The following is a 27116-nucleotide window of genomic DNA, read 5'->3' on the forward strand; positions in this document are numbered from 1 at the left end:
AAGAAAATCCCTAAATCAAATTAAGCCTGGGGGAACATCATATCATATCATGCTGCAAGCATAGTGTTGGTACAATTAAAATAATTTGTTTAAAAGGTCAAAAGATGTAGGATTCTCCCGAGAGTCCTAGTTTAAGTCATTTATATTAAAAAGGGGAAAACAATGTTCCATCTCACTTAATGGTCATAAGAATCAAAACAGATTATTATTTGTTTTAAGTACATATGTATGAGGAGTAAGTATGAGGAGAATATGAATAACTGTGGAAGATTGAAAAGGCTGCCTAAGTTCAAACTTCAAGATCTTTTCCTACTTTGAGACAGTAGGAAGTCTGATAAATGTCGCACTTTTCTGTAAGTATAAGGCAATTAAAATATAAAATTGTGTAATTGAGGGGGAAATTATACAACCTTTGACTCCTTTTATCACTCCTGAAGCCACCTGCCCGTGTGGACACGGACATCTGAGGTCAAAGGGCACCATAGCATCTGGTGGAGGTCCACTGGAATTGCAGCCCTGGTCCCAGGAGGAGAGGAAGCACAGCTCTAATGCTGGCCTTGCAAACTCAGATCAAATGGTGGTGAAAAATGTCACACAGTGGAAGAAAAACACGGAAGAATTCCATAATCTCAACAAACTTAAAAAAATATATTCTGCTGTACATCTGTATTGAAGAGAGCCTGAGCGGTCACTTTAAGATGTCTGAATTTCATCATGTGTATTCCATTTCTATTAGTTTGCTCAATCTGTTTGCTGTAAATACTGCAGCTGGATATTTGATGAGCTCTCCTGTTTAGACCAAACTGCTGCCAGTAGAACCATAGTACTTAATCTGCTCTACTCTTAATTAGATGATTTATCTAATCATATCAACTTTTAATTCATTGGCATTACGATTGCTAAATGATCTTAAATATGGTAGTAAGACTGTTATGTGAATATGTTTGTGTTTATCACAAGTCAATGATGTACAAATATGGGGGATATTTTAGATTGATTTTTAACATATATTTTTATTGATTTCAGAGAGGAAGGGAGAAGGAGAAGAGAGATAGACATATCAATGGTGAGAGGAAATCACTGATTGGCTGCCTACTGCATGCCCTCTACTGGGGATTAAGCTCAAAACCCCAGGCATGTGCCCTGACCAGGAATCGAACCATGACCTCCTGGTTCATAGATCAGGGCTCAACCACTGAAGCACTCCAGCCAGGCAAGTCTAATTTTGAAAAAAGAGAGAATGAATAGCAAGTGAATATATTTTACTTTGCCCCCTTTCTCACTCCATTCTCTCTTAAATGGGCAAATATTTAACAATTGTTTTTGCAAAATATCTCTAAATTAATAGATGTTCTAAAGCAATTTTTTTCTACTTTTCAATTACATTTTACATTCAATGTTATGTATATTAGTTTCATGTGTACAGCATAGTGGTTAGACAATCATATACTTTCCAAAGTGTTCCCTTCAATATTTCCAGAACCCACCTGACATATTACAGTTATTACAATATTATTGGCTACATTCCCTATTCTGTACTCCCCGTGACTGTTTGTAACTACCAATTTGTACTTCTTAATCACTTCACCTAGTCTCCCAGAACCCTTCTCCACTCTCTGTGCCTATGAGTCTGTTCATATTTTGTTCATTCATTTCTTTTGTTCTGTAGATTCTACATATAAGTGAAATCATATGGCTTTTGTTTTCCTCCGACTGACTTATTTCACTCAGCATAATACTGTCCAGGTCCACCCATGCTGTCGCAGCTGGTAAGATTTCATTCTCTTATATGGCTAAGTAATATTATATTGTATATATGTAACAAACCTTTTTGAAATATTTTTCTATTTATTACAAACATGAATGATTTATAATAATTTTATTTTTGTGTTTGTATTAAGGTGGTAGAACGAATTATAAACCAAATTCAAAATGCACTTCCAAGCACTTTAATGACACAACTTTGACCCCAAACACTCAACTCTTTGCAAAGTTTTCATCAGGCAAACATGGCAGATATTATAAAAATGGCCAGAGTAAGTAAGGACATTATTGTCTGACTTCATAATAAAGATAATAATAGATCCTACTGACCTCTTACCAGGACTAAGCCCTGTGCTAGGCATTTTGAAAAATAAGGTTTGAAGAAATATGATTTCCCCCACTTTACCAGAAGGGGATACTGAAGCAAAAAAAAGGCTAATTAACTTGCCCAAATCCACACTTTGTAAGTGGCGGAGGTAAGGCCCGTACCCACAATGACTACAGTAGAGCTAAGACTGCCAAGAACTCATGGGTTTTTATTCTGGGTTTTCATATTCTTTATGAAATACATTAAAAAGTAAAAAAGGTGACAAATCAATTTCTAGTATTACTATACTTCATTTTTATTTCTATAAAAGGAAGATAATAAAATAGTATTTTATACTACAGTATAAGAAAGCATATGTAAGTGGTATAAATGGAACAAATCTTGGTAATACTATTTAATTCTCAGTTCAGCTCTGAAAAGAAGATATACCTTATGACAATGAAATAGAGGTTTGATAGCAAGTTTAAAATAATCTTAAGTTGAGTTTATGGTCTGGGTTTCAGACCTTTAGAGGAAAAGTACTTCAGACCAGAATGATAAATGGGTCTTTTCAGTCCTCAATATTTTATTTGTTACTACCTATTATAGGCTCTTTATTACAACACTATTTCTAGACTAAAAATAAAAAACAGAGACCGGGTGATATTTTTATCAATTTCTACCAGCTTCAGATATTTAGAAAAAAATTGTTAGCTGAGATTTCCAGAAAATCATCCTCAAATCAATCCAATCTGCTTTCTTCATGTTCCCTTTAGTTCTCAACATTTCAAGATAAATATTTAGAAGTTGTCAATCTTTAAAAGTAAGAGAAGTTCAACATGGTTTTTATTCTCATAATGTCTGCACTGTGGAAAAATGAAAGATAAGTCAAAAGACAGACCAAATGCTATCAAATGGCCACACTTTAAAAAGGGTGGGAGGCTCTTGGTTGAGACTTTTGGTTTAGGTGGTTTTTACATAATATAATCCATTTGACCAAAATTTAGATATAAAGATTGAGGCAAGAAAGATAATTCTTCTCTTCTAATTTATTGCCACATAATGTATGTTGGTTTGAAAATATCTTTTTAAAAATATGAATGTGGCCCTAATCAGTTTGGCTCAGTGGATAGAACGTCGGCCTGTGGTCTAAAGAGTCCCAGGTTTGATTCCAATCGAGGGCATGTACCTTGGTTGCAGGCACATCCCCAGTAGGGAGCGTGCAGAAGGCAGCTGCTTGATGTTTCTAACTCTCTATCCCTCTCCCTTCCTCTCTGTAAAAAAAAAAAAAAAATCAATAAAATATATTTAAAAAAATAAAAATATGAATGTGTTAGAACACAGTAAATAAAATGTCTTTGTACAGCAAGGTCAAGTTGAGGAACTATGTAAGTCTAGGAGCAGCAAGACATTCAAGCATTCATCGGTTTAATAATTTTAGTAAGTCAGTTAAAAAATCTATCCCTGTTTCTTATTTGTGATATTTGGGGAATGAATGTGCTGATAATTCTTTCGCAACTCTCTCGCATGCATGCAGCGGACCGGTTTTAGGCTTGGGACCCTATGAGGTACTAAAGCAAAGCATTCACTCTCTCACACTTGAGGTCACAAATTTTTGCAAGTCAAAAATGTTGAGCATGCCAAAAACATCACGGCACACACTACCAAATAAAAGAACACTGTTATTCTTACAAGGAAAGGTTTGACAAGACAGGAAATAGGCAGGGTCAGAGAAGTTTACTTAATACTGAGACTTATTTAACCATCCTGAAGCCAAAGTACAATGATAGTTTAAAAAAAATAAACAAATAGCTGTTACACAAAACAAAACCCCAGGATACATGGTCTCCACTGGAGCTGATTATTAGATTTTGAGCAAATACAGGAAGTGGCTAACCCCAGGGAACCCTCACAAAATTTTTAGCCATCTTTCCCATTTACCTTTGCCACATGCCTTTCACTAAGATAATGTGGATTAAAACAGTTTTAATTTCATGTGTAGAAATATGAGCCCAAACAAAAGTTGGCCTTAAAAATGCTACAAAATAATTTCATGAAAGGGCAATACTTGAAATGTTACATTCTCCTAAAAAAAAAAAAAAAAAAATGGGGAGAAAGAAAAAAAAGAAGATGGAAGATAGAAAAAATGTAGCTGTTCCTTACAATTTTCCATTTTTTTGTTTAAACGCAGCAGGAGGGCAAAGCTGCTGGCTTCTCTTCATCCTCCCAGATGCCAGGAGGGATTGTGCAAAGCCCCGCAACCACCCGGATTTTCCTTAAAGTTATAATCATTGTTCTCCTGTAATGACGGCTGCCTGCTTTCACTCAGATGTCACTGCAGCTTGTTTGCTGCCAGTGCGGACCCGCTGGGAGCCATGGACTCATAACTGCAGATAAATCTGTTTGTTTTTTAAAAAAGAAATTTATGTAGCACATTGACAAAAAAGCAAACACCAAGTGACATCTAGTGGATGTCTATATTATTTTCTAAAGCCTCTAACAATAGTCTCAGCAATAGGCTGTCTTAATATTGCTTATAATTTTTGTTTCTCGGAGGCTCTATCTTTTTCCTAAGACAGAAAGGCAGATTATCAGATAAAAAAAAAAAAAAGAAAAACAAATTCTCTTCAATTAGCATATGAATATCAAGTCTCAAGATAAAATATTCTGAAAATAACTCACCTATAGCACATGCTACAAGTGTGCAGAAAAGGTATATTCAACATGGGACACATTTGGGCCATTATCAACTATGTAGGCGGTTCTTAGATATGAAATATCCAGTACCAAGTTTCTCTGTTTATAAATTTAAAGATGATTACTAATTTAATTAATTCTAATTAAATACAAATCTGTATTTGGTCCAACTCTTGTCCCCATTTTCCATTGTTGTTTGTTTTTGTTTTCGTTTTCCCCTTGAGAATGCTGGGGGGAATTGTGTGAGTATGTAGGTCCACTTTCCATAACTTCTGGTAATGTTTGCTGGGTCACCACAAGTTATTAAAGGAGAGTAACTTACCCAGGGTTGCAGAAAGCAGCTGAAAACTTAATTGGGATTGGGACTGTTTAACAATTCCTCCCCAGCAGTTCCATGTGTGTGTCTGGAAGGCTTTGTGGAGAATAAATGCCTTGCACTGATGTCTAGAGACTGCATTTGTGGAAGAGACAGAAAGGGAAATTGTTGAGTGAAAAATTGAAAGATGATGTTTAAATTTAGTATTTTCTTTTCTTTCAAGGAAAGGAAACTTGGAATATGTAACCCAGATGTCAGCTGTCTGGCTGTCCCCAAGTCTTCCAGACTTTTGGAGTTATTCTTCATTTCAGTAATAACACACACACACACACACACACACACACACACACACACACACATACAGCCCTTATGAAGCCCTCCTCTAATTTCCGTTAGAAAACTAGCATTGCTCATTCTTACTCTCAGCTCTGCATCAAGCTTTGTAGGACTGTCTAGTCCTTCACCCACTTTAGCTGGGATGCAGGCATGGTCGCTGTTAGCCCTCCTCTAAAGACCACTGGCACTAAAGCAGTGTGCAGGGTCATCTTCATTGAAGTTCGGGTAATAGGAGGGAAGCGGCATCATGGCTCAGCAAACAGATTGAAGTGTAATCCATGCAGTGATACACTGCTTGGACTTGTTTAAAAAACAATTCATTGAGAGAATACTACTCAGCCATAAAAAAGATGAAATATTGCCATTTGCAGCAACATGGATGGACCTTGAGGGTGTTATGCTAAATGAAGTAAGGCAGAAGGAAAAGGACAAAAAATATGATTTCTCTAACAAAACAAACAAACAAACAAGTAAACTGACAAACAAAAACTAACTCAGATTTCAGATAACACAGTGGTGGTTACCAAAGGGGAAGGTGGGTGGAAGTGCAAAGTTGGGTAAAGACAGAAGAAAACTAGGCTTTGGGTGGTGAACATGCAGTAGAATATTCAGATATTCTGAGGTATATTGCTGTGTACCTAAAATGTATATAATGTCGTTAACCAATGTTACCTCCATAAATTTAATTTCAACATTAAAAAAATAATGTATTGGGGATTGGGAATGAGGGAGTACATAGGGATGTGGAATAAATAAAATTGGCTGCAGGTTGCTATTTGCTAAAAGTGAGTGCTGAGTGGATGGGGTTCACCATACTATGCATTCTACTTTTGTGCCTGATTAAAGTTCGCATAATAAATATTTAAAAGAATAAGTTCACTGGTGACCTCTGATCCAGGAGCTTTACCACTAGCTTCCATCCCTTCTCCCATTAGCCTCCTACCGCATGTGGGACCTCCTCCCACAACTTTGGAGTCTCCCTCCCTCTCCTCCTTGCCAGGCTGCCCTGGGCTCTGGGAGCCACTTTGATACCTGGGGAGCCCATCAGGATGGTTTGCTGACTCCCTGAAAAGAAAGAAATCAGTTTTCACCCTCAAAGGAATTCTGCCCCAGCTTTACAAAGCACCCCGTTCAGGTAAAAGCAACACGCTGGCACAGACAGCATTTCCGGTGAGCTCTCTTCCTCCTCCTATGTGTGTTCGAACGGAAGTTCTGGTCATTGTCTCTAACAAGGGTTGACTCGGAGAATTATAACGGGACCAAGCAGGTTAGTCTTGGGGAGAAAGCACAAGTCAAAGGCGGCAAATGGGTGATTATTTTGCATTCTAAGTAAAAGATATGCACCGTAGCCCTGCCGCCCTGCCCGCGTGAGCATCCCTTGCACGGAAGGTGGCCTGTTTGATTCCAGGTCAGGACACAGGCCAGGGTGGCAAGGTTGGTCCCTGGCTGGGGTCCTAAAGGGAGGCAACTGATCAATGTTTTCCTCTCCGTCCCTCCCTTCCACACTCTCTCTAAAATCAATGAAAACATTAAAAAAAAAAAAAAAAGACGTTGTGTCATACATAAATAAAACTATATTAGAATAAAGCATATAACTTTCTCTTGGCTACTCATCTCTACTGCAGTAGCCGGCGGCAGGCAGCTAGCACAGCCAGCCCATCCTCGGTGCCTGGAAGCCTGAGGTGTCTGCACCCCCACGCGTTTCCGTGAGGCGGGAGAGAGAGGCCCAAGGGCAGGCGGCCCAGCACGATTAACCAGCCTTCCTCCTATCTTAGCATCAGCTGGCAGCTGCTCCTCTAACTTAACTTTGTCTACTTTGGCTTTAAAAAGGCAGGCTTTGCTCACTGCGGCCCTGAAGTCAGCTGGGGTGAATGTTCACCACCACCCCGCCCCCACCACACACACACGCACACACACACACACACCCCAAAGGTGTGCTTCTTGCAGGGGTCCTCAAACTTTTTAAAGTGGGGGCCAGATCACGGTCCCTCAGAGAGCTGGAGGGCCGGACTATATGAACTACTAATTCCTACTGTAACACCTCGGCTGCGCTCACTGCCCAAAAAACCTGGCGGGCCGGATCAGACTCCTCTGCAGGCCGCATGTGGCCCGCGGGCCGTAGTTTGAAGACGCCTGTGAGAGGCAGAGAAGTTAGGTAGGGAAAGAGTGTTTCACTTCAAACACATGTGGGGGTAGGCTGGGAGATTCACTCTGGATTACACTGATAATGTAAAAGTGGAACTTGTGTCTGCTATCCCCCCTCCCCTTTTTAAAAATATATATTTTTTTTATTGATTTCAGAAAGGAAGGGAGAGGGAGAGAGAAACATCAATGATGAGAGAGAATCATTGATCGGTTGCCTCCTGCAAGCCCCGCACTGGGGATCAGCCCACAACCCAGGCATGTGCTCTGAAGGGGAATTGAACTGTGACCTCTTGGTTCATAGGGCAATGCTCAACCACTGAGCCACGCAGGCTGTCCCCTTTCAACATTTCCTGGAGGGAGGACAGGGACTGAGCTCTGGGGGGAGGGAGGGAGAGGGAGCTGTGGCTTCTGCAGCCACTTGCCAAACACCTCTGATCAAGGGCCTGGGGAAAGGGGATGTATGAAAGTTGGCATGTGCCATTGACCCCAAGCTCATGTGAGACAATGTCAGCACTTGCTTCTGGCTCTAAATTGCAAAAACACTTCCTCTCTTTCTGCCAGCACTACTCTCCCTCCCACTCCCCCCCGGAGTCCGACATGGTTTCCATTCCAAGAAGGCCTGGTAATGATTCCAGAAGACTGGCTCACATGTTCCCGTGACAGCGCTGGCGGGCGGCGGGGAGGGCACGGGATACGTTTAGGCTGAAATGAATTAGGAAACATTTTCAAGTTACTCTTTGAAGCTTTTATTGCTTTATCATCAAACGGCTTCTCTTCTGTGGCCGTATATTGATTTTTCTGACGATGAAAAAGTGTTTCATCTCTTCTATGATAATCGAATAGTCTCAGTTAATGGTAGCCTTCTTCTTTCTGAACCGTGTTATTCCACTATTATGGAATTGTCCCACAGTCCCCATCTCCCAGGCCTGCCATTCAGCATTAGTCTCTTTCTAATATTATTTTTCCTGTGGTCCCCCACAATGGAACGTCTCTGCTCCAAACATACGGCTGCAGGGGATTGTATCATTACTTGCCTCTGCTCTAGTCAAAGTGTTTTATGGGAGCTTCCTGTCATTTGTCCTGATCTATGCTACTATTTGTCAAAACATCGCCTCCGAAATTGCCTGCTTCTCTAAGATGCCAGGAAAATATATTTCATGTCAAATACAAGTTAAGCCATTATAAATCCCACTGGGGTTTCAAAATGGGGCACACTTGGGATTTTATTTTTCTCTAAGAAGAATGCCCTTCCTAATACTAAGTGAATGGACTTGTAGATGAGTATTCTGTCCTAACATGTCCCTAAAGCCCCTGGCCTATTAGAAAACAGTCACACAAAAAAATGTGTTTCACTCCTACATACTTGTGCGGAGTATGAGAAGGCTGACCTCACATTTGGTTCCGCTTCATACCCGTGTGGGAAGTGGTTAATGTCTTTCCTGGGTGGAAAAGGGGGTATAGGAACTCCAGAGTCTGGTCCTGTAACTGCTGTAGTTTAGTGGTTCTCATGACATCAAGCACATCTTAGCCTCCCTTTGCCTTAGGTTTCACTTGTAATCTTACAATGTCTTAAGTCACCCTAGAGAGATTATTTACAACTTCATCTCTGCAGTTTTTTTTGCTGTCATTTCCATCCATCTTTCCTTTGCCTTCCTCTGTGCTCCTTACCTGGTGTTCTGACAATGGCTTCTTGAACTTATCTGTCACAGACATTTAGTTTAATAGCAATCTTCTCAAAGCTCAGCTCTGATGATCTTTTTTTTTTTTTTTTTTTTTTTTTTTTTCTTTTTTTTTTCAGAGAGGGAAAAAGAGGGAGAGATAGAAACATCAATGATGAGAGTCATTGATCAGCTGCCTCCTGCACGCCCCACACTGGGGATTGAGCCCAGCCCCCGGGCATGTGCCCTGACCGTGACCTTCTGGTTCATAGGTCAACTCTCAACCACTGAGACACGCCAGCTGGGCTAATTTTACTTTTTGCTCCAAATTATTCCATGACTGGTCATTGCTTCCCTGGTGTTTAGGACCCTCCAAAGAGGACTTGCAATCTACCATTCCAAACAGTTAGCAATGTCCTACACGTCCTTTATACTCTAGTCTACTTAAACTTTGGTTTTGCCAGTTTCTGAATGTGCCTTCTTTGTATTTTCAAGGCATATTATAGATTTCTATATTTGTCTCTAGAATATAGATGGCAACCTTCTAGATAATAACCTTTCTGCAGATAGTTGCTAGCATTTATTGACCAAATATTTTTTCCCATGGACTGTGTGAGATATTTTATATTCACCATCTCTAGATTTTCTAATAATGTTAGTATTGTCTGTATTATTCAGATGGGAAGTCTGAGGCTCAGAAGTGGTTAAATGATGTCCTCAAGCAACACAGCAAGCATGTGACCACTCATGTCTTAGTGGTTTGACTTGTATCATCTAGAAAAACACTAAATGGAATGGTAGTCACTAATACTGTGAAAACTATGCACAGTGCTAGGTGGGTACTGGACTTATGGGGGGTCACTTTGGAAATTATATAAATGTCTAATCACTATGCTGTACATTTGAAACTACTATATATTTAATGTCAACTCTAAAACAAAACAAAACATAAAAACATTAACGTGAATGAATCGTGATGCTGGCACTTGCCCAGCAAATGTAGCTGGGCAAATTTAAACATGAATGAAGGTAAAATGTTTTTATACCTTAAATGCAGGCCCCTCACTTCAGATAACTGCCACCAGGTGGCAGTGGTTTGCTACAGCCATTAAGTCTGTTCTCAAGATTCACGAAAATGGAATAGGAGAGCAGGAAAGGTTGGGAGAAATTATTAGATGGACTCGCCTTATTTTATAAGAAAACTGAGAACCTGTAAGGCCATTCAAATTATCCAGATCTTTTAGTCAAAGGGCAAAACTTAAATGTGAGTCTAAAACTCCCAAAGTTAGTATTTCTTCATTATACACACTTGTATGTTTTTTTCTTCAAAACTTATAATTTATAGTTACAACTTCCCCATACTTTCAATATTAAAATATTCATTAAAATGGCAAATGTAATCAAAGTTAACCAAAAATTATATAAAAATCTAAGCATTTTAAAACAAGTAATATGGCTTTTGTGTTTTAAAAAATGTTAAAATATAGATAATGCAAAAGAGGGAAAAAATTATTTCCGACAACTAGAGATGAATATTATTTTGGTATATATTGTCTCAGAGGTATTTTTTTTTTTTACTCATCCGTAAAACCCATTTTAAAAAATTAGACATGATTTTTATTTTAAAATTAGATAATTTTTTTCTCATTAAAAAAAAAATTAGATACAAACCAAGACATAATCTACTAACTTGTTAATCAAATTAATCTTAAATTTTCTCAATAATCTTACTTTTATAAATAGACATTTTTTAAGGGGACCACTTGGATCTTTTTATTTTTTAAATGTGTTTTTATTGGTTTCAGAGAGAGGGTGGGAGAGAGAGAAACATCAATAATGAGAATCAATTGGTTACGTCCTGCTCATCCCTACTGGGGATCAAGCTCCCAACTTGGGCATGTGCTCTGACAGGGAATCAAAGCAGTGACCTCTGGTTCATGGCTCAGTGCTCAGCCACTGAGCCACACCAGCTGGACTCCTGGATCTTTTAAAATTCTCCCAACCTAACCATGTTTATTAATAAGGGCAGACCATTTGTAATATACTGGGGTGTTTTTTTTCTTCATATATTTCCTGAGAAGATTCTCAGGGAAAATTTCAGTTTCATTTATATTTTGCTTTTTTCTCATTTTCTTTTTAGTAAGGGAAAGAGCAATGTCAGAACACTGTGTACCCAATCCATCTCCAAGTGGAGTTGTATCTTTTTTGCAAAAGGCACTTTTCACTTTTGTAATGTTATTCCTTCCCATCTCACCTGTCTTCTTAGGATGATGATACAATACCAGAAAGTATTCCTCAGCTGAAAGGACCAGGTCAGTTACATAAAATAGTATATTTTACACTAATGAGCATAAGATAATGAGCAGCATAAGGCTATAAATGCCTGACAAAGGTCAATCACATTGTCTTTACTAGAATGATTACATGCCTCTTATGGTGGGTTCTGTCAAGCTTTCTTTCTATACAGGATGCTCTCTGAATATAAATACTATCACTATTAGGAAATTTTGGCCCATGTGATTTCTATCCTCTGTATCTGCTGTTCTTAACAATCTATCACCTTTACCTTATGGGTATGCTGCAGAGGTGAGCAGGAGGAAAAGAAATTTGGGACGGGGGCAGGCAGGAAGCAGAGATAGGTGCCAACTATTAGTTCTCTCTTAATGGGGACCACTGCCAGAGTTAAAGATGCGGGGGAAGCCGAAACCGGTTTGGCTCAGTGGATAGAGTGTTGGTCTGTGGACTGAAAGGTCCCAGGTTCGATTCTGGTCAAGGGCATGTACATTGGTTGCGGGCATATCCCCGGTGGGGTATGTGCAGGAGGCAGCTGGTCAATGTTTCTAGCTCTCTATCCCTCTCCCTTTCTCTCTGTAAAAAAAGAAAAATCAATAAAATAAAATAAAAAGATGCAGGGGGAGAGAAAGGCAGAGAGGACCTAGAGTGATCTGGGAAAAGTCAAAGCAAGAGGATTGTAGGAGCCCTGCCAAAAATGTTCTATATGACACTGGACTCAATACTTAGGTAATTACTAGAGGCCCAGTGCATGAAATTCATGCATGGGGGTGGTGTCCCTCAGCCCAGCCTGCACTCTCTCAAATCTGAGACATCCCTCTCACAATCCAGGACTGCTGGCTCCTAACCACTCACCTGCCTACCTGCCTAATTGCCCCTAACCTTCTCTGCCAGCCTGATTGCCCCTGTCTCTGCCTCGGTCCCCACCACCATGGCTTTGTCTGGAAGGAAGTTGGACATCCAGAAGATGGCCGGTAATCCAGTATAATTAGCATATTAACCTTTTATCAGTATAAATATCAGTGTTTCTGAGGTCCATTAATCCCGAACTCAGATACCTTTATGTCATAAAATTCCAGGTGCCTTCTAGCCTTCCACCATTTTTCCATTGATGAGATTGAAAATAAATCTGAGGAAATTATCATTTGACAGCTTCTCCCAGGTGGACTAAAGATAGTCATGTGGTAGGAAGTACTGTGCAGAGAAGGTGCTCTGGGCTTCAGACATTCCCCCTTCCACCTTCCCCCTGAGGCCAACTGCTGAAATACTGGTATGTGATTCCAACTGCATAGCCACCAAGGTGAACTGGAGCATCAGATTAGTCTGTAGCAATGTTCTTCTTCTAATGTTACAGGACCAAGATTGGGAGTGGACAAGGAGTCATTAGTGAAACAGAACTGTGAAGGATGAGAAAAAATGCCTGGTTCTGGCTGGGAAGTTACCAAACTGTTAAAACCCACTTCTTCTCAACTATGTCACATCTCCCTGTGAGTGTACTCACAAGCATTTCACTTCTGGTCACGTCATGACTCACTAATGAACAGCGACCCGCAGACGGAAACCACTACATTGTAGGGTATTAAATGGACTAGAACCACTGGATGAGCAGCGACACACTCAAGCCTGTGCTTCTAGGACCTGGGTGGCCAAAGCTGCCAGCTCCAGCAGTCTGTGTGTGACACCCCCCCCCACACACAAAAATGATGCGTTGGAGTACCTGAGTGACAGCCTGGTGCAAAGGGGTCTGAGAATATTGGAAGCACATCTAGAAGTCTGCAGATGTTAATCAAACAAATTCATAGAAATGAAATGCTGTTTAAACATATTTAAACAAAAGTACATAGGTTGGACAAACCCAGTGGACTAAGCATACATCATTATATTTAGTTTATTCTGATTAAATTCAATATTTCCTTGGGTACAGCCTATTATTGTTACTGCAGTGAAGGAAACCAAGATACTAATTACAACTCATACAATTTACTTGATGAAACAAAATTTGGAGAAACCAACTGGAAATTTCCAAGTTACATTTTCTTTCACACTTACTCTACCCAGTCAACCTGGAGTCTAACAAAAGGAAGATTAAAAAAGCAACACTAAAAATAGAAAAATAAACTGATGATTCCCTTCTTCCCACTCTCACAAAGAAATATTAAAAGTTTAGACTCTCTGCCTTTCCCTACACACACACACACACACACACACACACACACACACACACACACAGTTTTTAGACCAATAAAGAGAACAAGGAATAATTTTTTATTATCTTTTAGTTCAGTTCACATAATAATTAGTATCTGTGAAAGAATTCAAATTTATTGAATAAAAGGCTTTGGTTATGATTTATAAAAACAAAGCGAAGAATAAGTTGTTGAATGGGTAGCATTTAGTGAATAATACAGTTCTGAGAATCTATAATTGCTGTACATTTGATTGAAAAAAACAAACGAACAAAAATATTATGATACCATGAATATTTGTACAACAAATGTAGAATCTAAAGCTGTTAAGTTTACAGAAATGTAAGACCAAAAGTAAAAATAAAAATTAAAAAATCTCTTTATTTCTCATTTTCTGTTCTTGGAATAAATTTTAATTTTTTCCAGTGGAACCAAAACCTCCTGAGCCCCTTTCCGTGTCATCTAAAACCTGAAAAGATAAAAGGTGGTAAGCCGTCTGGTTAATTTCAGATCTTCTCAGTTCTCCCCAGCTCCTCATTAGTAAGACTTTGTTCCTGCTATTCCATCTTTTAAAAAGATTACCGAAAACAAAATTAAAGAAAGTTCCATAAATTTAAATGTTGAGTAATTTTCAAAAAAGCTAAGGAAATAGAACTTCACAGTATATTTAAATGATTTATTATCTAATATAACACTATATGATAGCCATGAAAATCATTCAGAAATTCTAAAGCTAAGATTTTAATTTTGCTTAAAAATGGGACTAGTCACTTATGCTATTTACTAGTAGTTACAGATAGCTTAATTAAATCTCACAATTTTATTTTTTTATTTATTTTTTTAAATATATTTTATTGATTTTGTACAGAGAGGAAGGGAGAGAGATAGAGAGTTAGAAACATCGATGAGAGAGAGTCATCGATCAGCTGCCTCTTGCACACCCCCTACTGGGGATATGCCCGCAACCAAGGTACATGCCCTTGACCGGAATCGAACCTGGGACCCTTCAGTCCCCAAGCCGACGCTCTATCCATTGAGCCAAACCAGTCCCGGCTTAAATCTCACAATTTTAATTTCCTTCACTGACCATTCATTCCCTACTCAGTTTTTATGACACTTACTTGAACTTCCTCTATTTCTGGATAAAAAATCCGTTCACAAATGAGCTGTGCAATTCGGTCACCCTTTTTTACTTCAAAGAGAAAAACAAAAACAAAAGTGCATTACTGATCTTTTATTAATGTATTCTCTGTACTCTGCCTTAAACAATGAGAATTATAGCATGTGTTATTTAGATGTACGTAACTTGGAAAAGTCACTGCATCTATGTGACCATACGTGTTTAACATACCTTCAAATTTTTCTTTGCCAAAATTAAACAGTACAACACCAAGATTTCCTCTATAATCTTCATCTATAACACCAGCTGAAGAAAAGAAAAATAATGTTAACTTGTTTTTTGCTACCAAAACACTAAGAGAGTATATAATTACCTCAAAATCACTCTTATGTGGCTCTGAGATTTTTAAATATTTTTAAAAATTAATTTTTAGAGATAGGGAGAGGGAGATAGAAACATTGATGAGAGGGAAATACTGATCAGCTGCCTTCTGCACAGCCCCCTGGTGAGGTATTGAGCCTGCAACCTGGGTTTTTACCCTGACTGCAGATCGAACCAGTGATCTCTCTTGGCGCCTGGGTCAACCCTCAACCACTGGGCTTCACCAGCTGGGCATGGGTCTGCAATTTTTATACAACTGAATAAGCATCTGGTAACTGTATAAAGTATCAAAACTAAGAAATATTATTAATATGCAAATAAAAATTTGAAGGTGTCCTTCATTTTCCAACCGTTACCCTTACAAATGGTGACAGTCTCCTACTCTAAACTGGGAGCAGGCACTTCACAACTCAGACAGGTCGTTCTGAATTGCTCTCCAAACCCACTGTCTATCCCGCTGCACACCTGCCAAAAAAGACCAGGAGAGAATTATGATTTGGACTTTAAAGGCTTTTCCTGGTGGCAGCTTCCTACTAATCTCCACATCAAAATATGATTGAGTCATAAACAAAAATGTTAGGAAGCCCGAAGATTGGCAGTGGAGTAAGTCAATGCTGACGTGGTTAAGTAGCCATCTACCAAATATCAGCACAGTTCATTTTTATAATGAAAATGGAGCTGAACCTTTTCAGTCACCACCTTTTCCTAGAGAGTGATCTCTCAGAAGACATTAGCACATTAGCTTAATAATGAGCACACTTTTACTTAGAATCCTATGTAATTAGTGCCTGGTTTGAGACTATAAACACAAGAACAAGAGGGAAATGTAAGCCAGGGCCCAGCTTTGGCTCAAAGAAGTACATCTACCAGACTTGTTAGCACTTATCTTTGAGCCAGGAATTTAAAATGTTTCCATAAACACAAGCATAGATAATGTAGGTGGCACCAGGCTTTTTCATTTCCTTTTTTAAAATTGAAACTTAATTCACAATTCAACAATTTTTAATGTATTCAGAGTTGTACAACCATCGCCATAATTTCAGAATATTTTCATTAGCCCAAAAGAAACCCCCTATCTACTAGCAGTCTCTCCAATCTCCCCTCCACTCCTATCAATTTCCTTTATACCTGCTAATTCTTTCCCCTTGGTTTGTAAAATGCTGGATAGAATTCATGCAAACCTAATCCAATGCAGGTCCATGTAAGGTCTATCTATTAACATCTACCTTCTTAAAAAAAAAACCAAAAAAAAAAACCACACACACAACAAAAAACTCTCTTATCAAAGGAAAAAAGGAAATAAAAGTAATTAGGAACTTAGCTCCATGGGTAGCAATGCTGTTTGGCAGGCTTCATTATTTAAAGGTCAACTGAAAAAAAAAAAACTTCTTATAGAACAAGGGTAAGCATTTCCTTTCAATTTTCTCAGATCGGGGGTTGGGGGGGAAGGAAATAAATAATAATAAAAAGAAAAGTTCCACCATAGGGAAAAAAAACCCTAAAACTCAGAAAAACTAACATTTTAGATTTTTCCAGTGGATCCTAGTAGAAGTTTAAATTAACCCCTGTACTTCATGAATGAATTACTAAGGATGTGAAATTGAATTTAATTATTTCTTAAAAGTCTTCCTTTCTACTTATACAGCAAGGACCAACTCAAAGAATACTGAAGCCTAATTTCTTTCCCCATTACCAGCTGACCATTAAATTTGTCCTTAATATTTATTTTGTTTAAATTTTTTTTTCTGATCTCTTTGGGTATTTAACTCTTTTGCATATAATTTAAGTATTTATTTTTTTATTATTAGTCTATGGTATCTTCTAAGATACAAAAACACTCCCTTTGTTTAAAGGCCTTTGGTATCTATCTATAAAGTTGTTTTATCAAACTCAAATGGTTGGGTATTTTAAATTCTGCAATGCCAAGTAATCCACCAAGATTTTATGCTCAGCATACAGACATGGGAAAAGCCTTCAACTAACTAAAAGAAATGAAGCTATTTGAAGTTAATTAAAATGTATGGCAGGGAAAAAAAGCTCTCAATTAAATGTATTTTTTAGCGTGAGTGCCAAAAGTATATATATATATATAAAAAAAGTTCTAAGTCCACTTATCACTCAAAGGCAATTTGACCTTCAAGAAAAACCTATAGTAAAGGACATTAGTTACATCAGGGACATGTCTCTTCATGAGAAAGCAGCAAGCATTTTGAAGTTATCACTGGAAAATTCATGCATTGGAACTGGCAGAGTGATTAACTGACTTCAGGCAGTGTTTTACTCTGTCAAGACTTTGGCATGTCGTCTGTTGGAAACCTTTAGTGAGAACTGTCCACACCTGCCAGATGTGAGTTCTGAACAGAATCCTGCAGACTCAACTTCTCCCTTTGACCCTTATTTACAGCCTGGGATTTCTAACATCTCTCCTCTGAAATAAAAACCGAGGCCAACTGTGATAAACCTGTGCCTAAGAGACATTTTTAAGATACTTTGCATCCAAGAACACACCACAAAATACCAAAATAAATAATACCAAACCAATCGCCAGGCAAACCAACTTTCCATTTCCTTTACATGAATTTTTTTCGGGTTTGTTTTCAACAGAGTAAAAATTAGTAACAAAGTTTCCACATTAAAAAAAAAAAAATCTGTGAAGTCCCTAGGGCAGTGGTTGGCAAACTCATTAGTCAACAGAGCGGCAAACTGAGCCGCAGTTTGCCGACCACTGCCCTAGGACACAGGAAAAATAACTTCCAGGATTTAATATGAGACAAATAGTATCAGAGTTACATACAGTAGCATTTAATCCTCCAACCCTTCACAGGTGTGCACTCTAACTTTCATTGTTGTTTCTCCAAAGCCCATGTGCCTTTCCCAACCCTTTGAAATGTCTTTTTAAATATACACAATTTTTCATATTTGTAATTTATAGTCCTAAATTACCATACTTGACCTTGTACAAGTATATTTGAAAATCACACATAACTGAGCCCAGGTAATTACTCAAGGCGGTCCATCCCTATCGTGTCAAACTCAGCTTCTCTTAGGGACTGCTTTTGGGCTCCTGTCTTGCCCCACAGCACCACCTAGTGACACCATGGGGAGACTAAGGGGCAGGCAGGAGATAGTTCAGGGTCAGGCCCCAACCTGCTTAACTCATGCAGTGTATGTGACAATGAGCTAACTCAGTACAGATTATGGCTGGTGGTGGATGGGCAGGGTGATCAACAGCATTAAATGGTGCTGGAAAGAATAAATGTAGTGAAATCATATAAATGGAGATTCCAGGTTTTGATGTGTCTGTCTACTTGGACTCATCTTTGAGCCAGTTTTCTCATCTGTCAAAAGTAGATAAAGCATGTTAGTGTGAAGCACTCGCTATTATCAATGGGGATAAGGAAGGGTCAGGACATAACCTGTCAATGGGTCTGTCACCAGGAATGAGATCCAAGTAAGGGAGGCATATCAGGAAGGTGAGAATTTCCATTCAGTAAAGGGCAGTTAGAGGTGGCCAGCAGAGGAGACTAAGGCTCCCTTATGAAAGGGGCCTGGTGAGGAAGTTGTTGACTTTGGGAGACATTGAGTAAGCCTTTGTTATAAGGAAATAGGAGCCATGGAGGACTTGCTCAGTAAGAAATCCTAACAGGCCCAGCTAAATATCATTCAGTGGTTGAATATCAACCTATGAACCAGGAGGTCAGGGTTTGATTCCCTGCCAGAGCACATGCTCGGGCTGTGGGTTCAATCCCCAGTGTGGGGCATGAGGAGGCAGCCGATCAAAAATTCTCTCTCATCACTGATGTTTCTCTCTCTCCCTCCCTCTCTGAAATCAATAAAAATATATCACTTAAAAAAAAAAAAAGAAAAGAAATCGAGACAGGAAAGGACTTTAGTGAAAGATTCTCTCTTATCTTTTGCCAACATGGATACCTTTCTTAAGGAGGTAAGAAAAATCTTACTACTATACTGACCTGCATTTTCTAGAACCTTTTGCTTAAGTAACATAAAAGCTTTTCCTTCTCTTGTAATAACAAAATTTCTTCTATGAATGGAGTCATTTTTGGACTAAATGCAGATTAACACTAAACCAAGGCAATAATCCTATCTGTCAGAGAGTAACTAGTTAGCCTAGTACGTAGTAAAATAACATGCATTTCACATAGTGGTCATTTAAAAATTAAACATATTCAAATAGCACTTATCATGAGTGTGTTATTCAGAGATTGAAATTTTTAAAAGGCAAGACACAACAGAAAACATTTCCTTTTCTTTAAGTAAAATAAAAATAAAATTTGGCATTAGATTACTTCCTCCTAATAAGCAAACACAAAGTAAATATTTGGAAATATTTACAGAATAAAAATGTAAATACAATACCTCCTACGTCTATAAAGTGTTTTGCAGCCAAGCCAGAACGTGGAGCTGAAAAAAACAAAAAAAGGAGAAATTGGCTATTTTAAGATATAACTGACAGAATTCAAGCATGTCATTACTCTTATTTCCTATCACTGATATCTTCATTTTCACTTCACTTACTACTCTGTATTACCAAAGTAGAATAGTTTAGAAAAATCTGATAACGTCTAATTTGAAACCCAACTTAAGCCAGTCCATACAAGTTCAGTCAATGGAGGACTACGGGAGTGCAGCCACGAACGACTAGAATGAACTGACAGGTGGTCGAGTGGGACAACCCTAGACAACTCTGTGAAGCAGGGCCACATGGGAGGATTGTAGGGGCACAGAACTGAGTAAAAGAACTTTTGTTTTAAAATGAGAGTTCTGAGCATGTTGCAATGGAGATGGGAAGAAGGGGGTATCGGAGAGAAAAAGGGAGAGAGGGGGAGGGGGAGAAGAGTCATAAATCTAATCAAAGAGTAACAGAGCCCAGTCTAGAACTTGGGGCTCCAACTCATGATACAGATGCCAAAAGACAGGTCTGTATGGAACAAGTGAACCAAGTAAAAGGCTTAATGTCAGTTGAAAAAATGCCAAAAACTAAACATTAGAAACTCAATGTACTATGCTTTTTACTCTTACTATGCCTTTTATTCTTAAAAATAAAATATAAAAAGCAGGGGTGGGGCAATCAACCAAAGAACTTGTATGCATACATGCATAACCCATGGACATACAGGATAAGGTGGTAAGTGCCTGGAGTGGGGTATTAGCAAGTCTCTTGGCCAGTAATGATACTCTTGCTATCAGCTCCCACCCCAGCTCTGGGAGAGGAGGGTGGGTCACAGTTCCACTTGCTCCTTTAGGTTTTCTCTGAAGTTAGTCAGGAAGTGAGTATGTTCTTGAAAAGAAGTTTTAAACTCTCCAGTGACAACTGAATCACTCTAGGAAAGTAGAACCTGAGAACCTGCGCTCCATTTTTGTCCTAGCTCCTCCCTCTGTGAGGTGTTTCCCTCACTGAAGTGTTTCCCTAACACAGTGGTCAGCAAACTCATTAGTCAACAGAGCGGCAAACCGTGGCTCGAGAGCTGCAGTTTGCCCACCACTGCCTAACACACTTCAAGGGGGCAACCCAAAAGGGAAAAGGCTAAATCTAAATGGCTTGATATACTTTGGGACTAACAGGTTTTAGAAGTTCCACTCTCATGATATAAAATGATTGTGCCATTATCCTGAGTAGGCCTCTATTTTCTTAAATAATAAACATTAGCCATTCTCATCCCCATCTTCACAAAGAAGTCTTGACTTCATATGCAATCTGGCTTTTGAAGGAGGAGTTGGTGGTAACCCTGGAAAAAGTGCCAGTTAAAAATCACCTATATTTTCAGTTTTTCTCACAGTGAGAACCTCTTGGGCCAATGTGAGCCTTCTAAGAGCTAAAGTAAAGAATCAAAAAAATGGCAAAGAGATAAAAGGCAAAAGCAGATATAGGCATACCTTGTTTATTGTGCTTCGCAGACATTATATTTTTTACAAATTGAAGGTAAGACCCTCCATCAGCAGAGAGATTGCAATTTGCTGAAGGCTTGGATGATTAGCATTTTTAAGCAATAAAGTATTTTTAAATTAATGTATGTACATTTTTAGACACAATGCTGTTGTATACTTAATAGATTACAAAAGAATATAAACATTAACTTTTATATGAACTAGAAAACCAAAAAAATCATGTGACTTGTTTTATTGTGATATTTGCTTCATTGCAGTGCTTTGAAATGGAACTGGAATATCTCCAAAGTATAATTATGTAAATGAAAGTTTTCAAACAGCTGCACTTGCCCTAACAGTTGGCATTTCCTTCTTTTAAGACCCAGGCCAAGAAATATCCCTTCCCTCATTTATACCCCAGATAAAACTAAGATGAAGGAACATATCACAAAAACATCTTAGTCACTTACCCACTCTTCCATAGCACCCAGAAGGAAGAGCTATCTGAATGTCGGTTTTCACAAGGGTTTTCTCCATGGGTGGTATTGTGTAATCATAGGCACTATAGAGATATTAGAAAAACAAAAACAAATCACTGGTATTTAGATGATTTTTCTAACTCATATTAAGCCTCACAACAATCCTCTAAGGCAGTGGTTCTCAACCTTTCTAATGCCGTGACCCCTTAATACAGTTCCTCATGTTGTGGTGACCCCCAATCATAAAATTATTTTCGTTGCTACTTCATAACTGTAATTTTGTTACTGTTATGAATCATAATGTAAATATCTGTGTTTTCCAATGGTCTTAGGTGATCCTGCTAATGGTTCTCAACCTGTGGGTCGCTGTAGAGCCTAAGACCATCAGAAAACACAGATATTTACATTATGATTCATAACAGTAGCAAAATTACAGTTATGAAGTAGCAACGAAAATAATTTTATGGTTGGGGGTCACCACAACATGAGGAACTGTATTAAGGGGTCACGGCATTAGAAAGGTTGAGAACCACTGCTCTAAGGGATCATGGAAAACATGCAGAGAAAGGGGGCAATGGGTGGGCCACCTAAGTGGGGAGAGCTGGTTGCATCTGTTCTGCTGGTCTTGGTGGGTTAGCAAGCACACCCAGCTGCGGCCATGACCTTTCACCAGCTGAGGGAGAGAGCTGACCACTGTGACCAGCCCTGGAGAAATGCACTGCTGAGGAACTGATTCTCCAAGGTCCACCCTTCAAGTGCTGCTGCTGTTTTTATTGTAGCCCCCTCTTTGATGGAAATTTAAAAATAAGCAGAACTGGAAGTTACTTTGAAGACCTTCATCAAGACTGGTAAAGCGGCAGTGTATTTTTACCTTCTTCAATGAAATTTGTTCTCTTTGAAAGGGCAGGACAGGGTAAGGCTAACTCCTGACTTCATTGTGGGGCAGGGTGGAGCTATCCTTCATTTTGTGTAACTGGACCCTAGCCCTCACCCAACCAATCAGGGTCAGCCAAAGCAGTGATATCACCACCCTTATAAAACCTCTTGACCTGTGAAGTTCCGTGTGAGTGGGACAGAGCCCATGCTAACATAGAAGAGGCTCTTTTGTTTATTGCATCGGGCTCGGCTCCCTGGTGGTCCTTGGGGATCATGAAGTCTGGGCGTACTCTTCAAACAGTTAAACATTAACTTATTAAAGAGTTCCATATCTATTTCAGTATATAAAGATGCTCAAAGTACCTTAAGTCAATTTCTTCTTAGATTCAGAACAGTGCCCAGACATGGTAGTCAAACTATATGTTATACTTATTTCTATTCATGAAAACTAAGGGGCTGAACTCTAATCCCTTTCAGCTACAACAGTCTATGCTTCACCTTTCTTTTTCTTTTTCTTACTATATTCACAGCTCTTTCTCCTCTTCTCTTGTACTTATGACTTGGACCATAATCCTCAGGTTAGAATTACCTGGAATGCTTTAAAATACATCCTAAGGCTCAGATCACTCCCTATCTATACAATATCACTTTTCACCTACTTTAATGATCCTAAGTGGGCACAGAAGTCCAGTGAAAAAAGGCACTTAATTCAGGGTCAAAATGCTCTTACATTCAAGCCTTTGGATTAATCAATTCAGCTCCTTACAAACTTCTCACCTGTAAAAGGTAGCACTCACCTATTCAGACTGTTATGAGGATTTAAAAAATATAGTTTTTAGTATAGGTAAAAAGTACACAAGTGAAAAGGTGGGAGTATAACTAATATTTCTGTTTCTCATATTCAAGCCCTTTGTGAAATTTCCAGTCCTCGGGGCAAACTTAAATATGAACCCACAGAGAAATTTTATTAACTCTTCAAACAAAAGCAGCCTTCATTAATCCTGCCTAGGTATTTTTATATGACGCACCTCGGCTCCACCCGGCTTCTCCTTCCAGAATGCACAGCATCGTGGCTCAGGCCTTGAAGGGCAAGGTGTGCTTTACACATCCCTACCTTCCCCTCGAAGAGGATGCAATCAATTTTGCAGAACAACACCTCAGAGAATGTTTCATGTTGCAAAATAACGCCTCAGAGCACGTTTATGAATACTTATCTACTATTCTACGCTCTTGGCCCAGATCCCTGTTAAATTCAGGTTAAAGAGGAAAGCTAAAATTTTCAACATAAAAAGTCAGAAACTGTACTGTGAGCGAAAGGAGCCACATGCTAACCTGACAAGCTCAGGGGAGGCCTGCGTGGCAGTCTTGCAAACTCAGAGACCTAAAATAACCACAAAAGATGGTTTAAAAATTAAATATTTCAACTACAAACAGGTTATAATAGTCAAGTCCTATACCAATATTTTCTCTGACAAAGATCAACTTAGATCTTCTTTACTGAGCCCATTAGCCTTTTTCTTGCCTCTAAGATAACAGATCTTTGAGATGTCTAGTTAACTTGTAACTTCCCTTTTTCTGGAGCCCCTGGGGCACAACCTAATGTGGTGGGTGCCAGGACAGAGGCCTCACATTCCTTCTTTATCATGTTAATTGTTCCTGCACTCACCTGACTACACGTCCATCATTTTACCTTTTATCCTGTCCCAGGGGTTTCCCACCGCTTTGCTTTATCCCACCTCCTTAATCTATCACCAATGAATTTCATGTAACCCACCTATGTCCCTCCTTTGATTGCAATGTATAAATAGAGAAATGTAACCCGCCATTCTTCGGAGCATTATCTCAATCCACTGAGGTTCTGCTGATCCTTTGGCTCAAATAAACTCACTAAAATTCTTTACAGGTTTCGATGTGTATTTTTCGTTAACAGTACATATAAGCAAAAAACGTTTGCCTCTGTAATCTTTTCAATGGAAGCTGCAAGCTGTAGCAGCAGAATGTAAGCTAATGTGACAGAAAGCTCTAAAAGTGGAGAATTAGCCTTTTCTGGGCGGGGAGGGCAGGCAGCGAAGGAGGGGGCAGAAGGCGGCCTTCCCAGGCTCCCCCCCACCCCGGGCGCCCTCCTGTGGGGCCGGGGCCCGGGGCAGCACCCACCTGTACAGGTCGTAGCCCGCGGCGCGCGCGGAGCCCTTGCTGGGGGCGGTGGCGTGCTCCGAGAGCCGCACGAAGCGGAGCCGCAGGCCGCCCTCCTCCGCGGGCCGGGGCCGCTTGCTGGGGGAGACGGCGAGCGTGTCTTCGGAGCACGGCATGGCAGGGAGCACCCGGGCAGAGGTGAGCACAGGGGACCAAGAAGCAGCAGAATGAGGCGAACCGCCCGCAGCGCGCTCCAATTCTCAATTTCCCGCCCGAAACGCCCCCTCCCGCCCCTAGACGAGCCCAACCCGGGGCCGAGAGGGGAGCGGGGGGGGGGGGGGGGGTTCCAGTTTGGGGCTGGAAACACTTCTCCGAAAACAGACCGAAACTATGGACCATTTTTAAACTTTCCAAACTTACACACGTGTCCAGGGCAGGGGGCGGCCTCCCCCGCACACAACAGACACCACGCCACCCCCGGGGGGACCGGGATGGCCTCGCTCCCGCGCCCGGGGGCTGCGAGCTCCCAAAAGGCGCCAAAACCCGGGACTTCCCGCCGCCCTCCCCCCAGCCCCGGGGCGGGCCCGGCCCCCACATTACTGGCGCCGCGGCATCCTCGGCTCAGGCCGCGCGCGCTGGACAGCGGCCCGGGGGCCCGGGGCGGGGCGGCGGCCGGCGGGGAGGGGCGGAGGCCCGCCGTCGCGGCGCCCGGAGGCGGACTTATCGCGCCGGTGAGCCCGGAGCGGAGCCAAGACGGGAGGGAACTGTAGACGAGCCCGAGGCACGGGCGGAGGGGAGTCATTTGCCGGAGATGCAGGCGCTGGGTGGCTCTTCCGCTCCCGCCCTCAGACCATCCGGCCCGGTGACCTCGGAAGCAGTAGCCGCCGCCTCCTGGGCGCACGGAAGCGGGGCATCCCCGCTACCGGCCCGGCTAGGCCGTGGGAATCCCGGGACGTGGCACCCGCTGTGTCCGATCCGGCAGCCTTTGCCTCCCTCCCAGTCTCGTGAGGGGTTTTTTGTTTGTTTGTTTGTTTGTTTTGTTTTGTTTTTCCTTCCTTCGGGTCCCCTTTTTCTGAGACTGCCCTGGAGTTCCACTGCCCGGGCCCTGCCGGCTGGTGACTCACCTGGGGCGGCTCCGCCCGCGGCCATGGCTCCCCAGGGTCTGACCTCAGGGGTCGCCTCACGTCGCTAGTGCGAGCCGCGGCGCTCAGTCCTGCGCCCCAGGCTGTGCGGAGAGAAGGGAGTTCGATTCCCTTACAACGCCGCCGCCGAGTGCGCTGGTGTCTTGTTACTCTTAAAGGGGGTCGGGGGCAGAGTTTTAACTGTGACGACACATCAGTTGAAATCCTAGCACTGTCCTGATGACCCCACTGCTGCCTGGTGCGCCCTCCCCTTTAAGCCCCCAACCCGTGGCTGTGATCCACAGATCTGGGCCACCTGGTACAACGTACAGTGGGAATGAGCAGACCACTTTCTATATATAATAGTACATTGATTTTCCTTGCTGACAGATATCCCCAGTTGTCTCTGGAACCAACGCAGAAATCGGAATACCTAATTGTAAAGCACTTTGTCAATGTAAACAAAAATTATAGTGACAGGGCAGGAGCAATTTTAGAAAAATGGCAAAAATGTCAGAGCATGATTGGGGAAGGTTTGAGATGTCCTTGGTGTGCCTTTCATTAAGGGTGGTCCCCACCTTTTCAAGCTCCTTTATAAATGTTGCAATTCCTCTGGATGAGGTTATGGGTTAGACTGTGTGCTCTCTCTTCCCGTGGCTTTAACTATTGCCTCTACCTTGCAGGATCCCCAAATGTATACCTATGGCAATATGTTCTGGGCCATGCTGCTTCAGCCTCATTAGGGTTGTTGAGATTCAGTCTATCACCCCCTTCTTCACGCCATTCTTCCAATAGTTTTGAAGCAATTTTTGGATAAGTCTGCAGTTAGTATTTACTTTATGGAGACTGTAAATATCATTCACTGTTGAGACAAAAAATGTGAGGTGTTTATATTTTTCACCTGTTCCCTTCAAGTTAATTACTTTGTTTTCTATTTGTCTTTGTTAGTACGCAGTATTGTGTTTAATTCATCTGTTGGTTGTTTTTATCAAATGCTCCAGTGGATCCAATACCTTAAACATCTATCACAGCAAATGAAACTAAAATCCTCTTATCAGTTCCATTTCCCTTCTCTTTCTCCTCTGTTCTGTAATCCTGCTGAATAGCTGTCATCCTGAGACTTAAGTGGGACTTGCCCCACTTTTGTATTGGAGCCCTGGTTTTATGGTCTAGTATATTGCTCTTAGTTTGTATCCCATTTTGTGAAGTATTTTCTCTAGAATTTTTCTAAGGAAATTCACAGGCAAGAGAAATAATTTGAGTCTTTGCATATCTTAGAATATAACGATTGTAATTTTACCCAGATCCAGATAAAAATCACACTTCATTCATGAAATATCCTTACAACCAGTAGTGAACTCTGCATTATCTTATCTCTTATAACACTATAAAATTCATTACCAATATACTCATAATTGT

At 40.5% G+C, this 27116-nt stretch overlaps 1 protein-coding gene across 4 annotated transcripts; it reads right to left on the reverse strand.

The window, feature by feature from the left end:
• Positions 1 to 13762: 13762 nt before the first annotated feature.
• On the reverse strand, positions 13763 to 25813 carry DUT (deoxyuridine triphosphatase). Of its 4 annotated transcripts, XM_036442931.2 has the most exons (8): positions 25701 to 25813; positions 24598 to 24736; positions 21559 to 21650; positions 20977 to 21036; positions 19580 to 19624; positions 15053 to 15127; positions 14823 to 14893; positions 13763 to 14170 (listed from the first exon to the last, which is right to left on the reverse strand). In XM_036442931.2, the coding sequence occupies exons 1-8, from the start codon at positions 25723 to 25725 to the stop codon at positions 14114 to 14116; spliced, it is 564 nt and encodes a 187-aa protein (XP_036298824.1). In that variant the 5' UTR covers positions 25726 to 25813; the 3' UTR covers positions 13763 to 14113. The 4 variants fall into 4 exon arrangements, with proteins under 4 accessions (XP_036298824.1, XP_036298831.1, XP_036298805.1 ...); XM_036442938.2 differs by lacking the exon at positions 20977 to 21036 and having other exon boundaries at positions 25701 to 25740; XM_036442912.2 differs by lacking the exons at positions 20977 to 21036; positions 25701 to 25813 and adding an exon at positions 25177 to 25474.
• Positions 25814 to 27116: the final 1303 nt, after the last annotated feature.

Source organism: Pipistrellus kuhlii, unplaced genomic scaffold, assembly GCF_014108245.1.
Source record: "Pipistrellus kuhlii isolate mPipKuh1 unplaced genomic scaffold, mPipKuh1.p scaffold_m20_p_1, whole genome shotgun sequence".
NCBI classification, from domain to species: Eukaryota; Metazoa; Chordata; class Mammalia; order Chiroptera; family Vespertilionidae; genus Pipistrellus; species Pipistrellus kuhlii.

Coding starts and splice junctions, on each gene's coding strand:
- DUT (XM_036442912.2), bottom strand. CDS start 25,378: ATGACTCCCCTCCGCCCGTGCCTCGGGCTCGTCTACAGTTCCCTCCCG. Junction 24,737..25,176: donor CCGAGGATGCCGCGGCGCCA/GTAATGTGGGGG, acceptor CGTGCTCCGAAG/ACACGCTCGCCGTCTCCCCC. Junction 15,128..19,579: donor ACACTTTATAGACGTAGGAG/GTATTGTATTTA, acceptor TCTTTTCTTCAG/CTGGTGTTATAGATGAAGAT.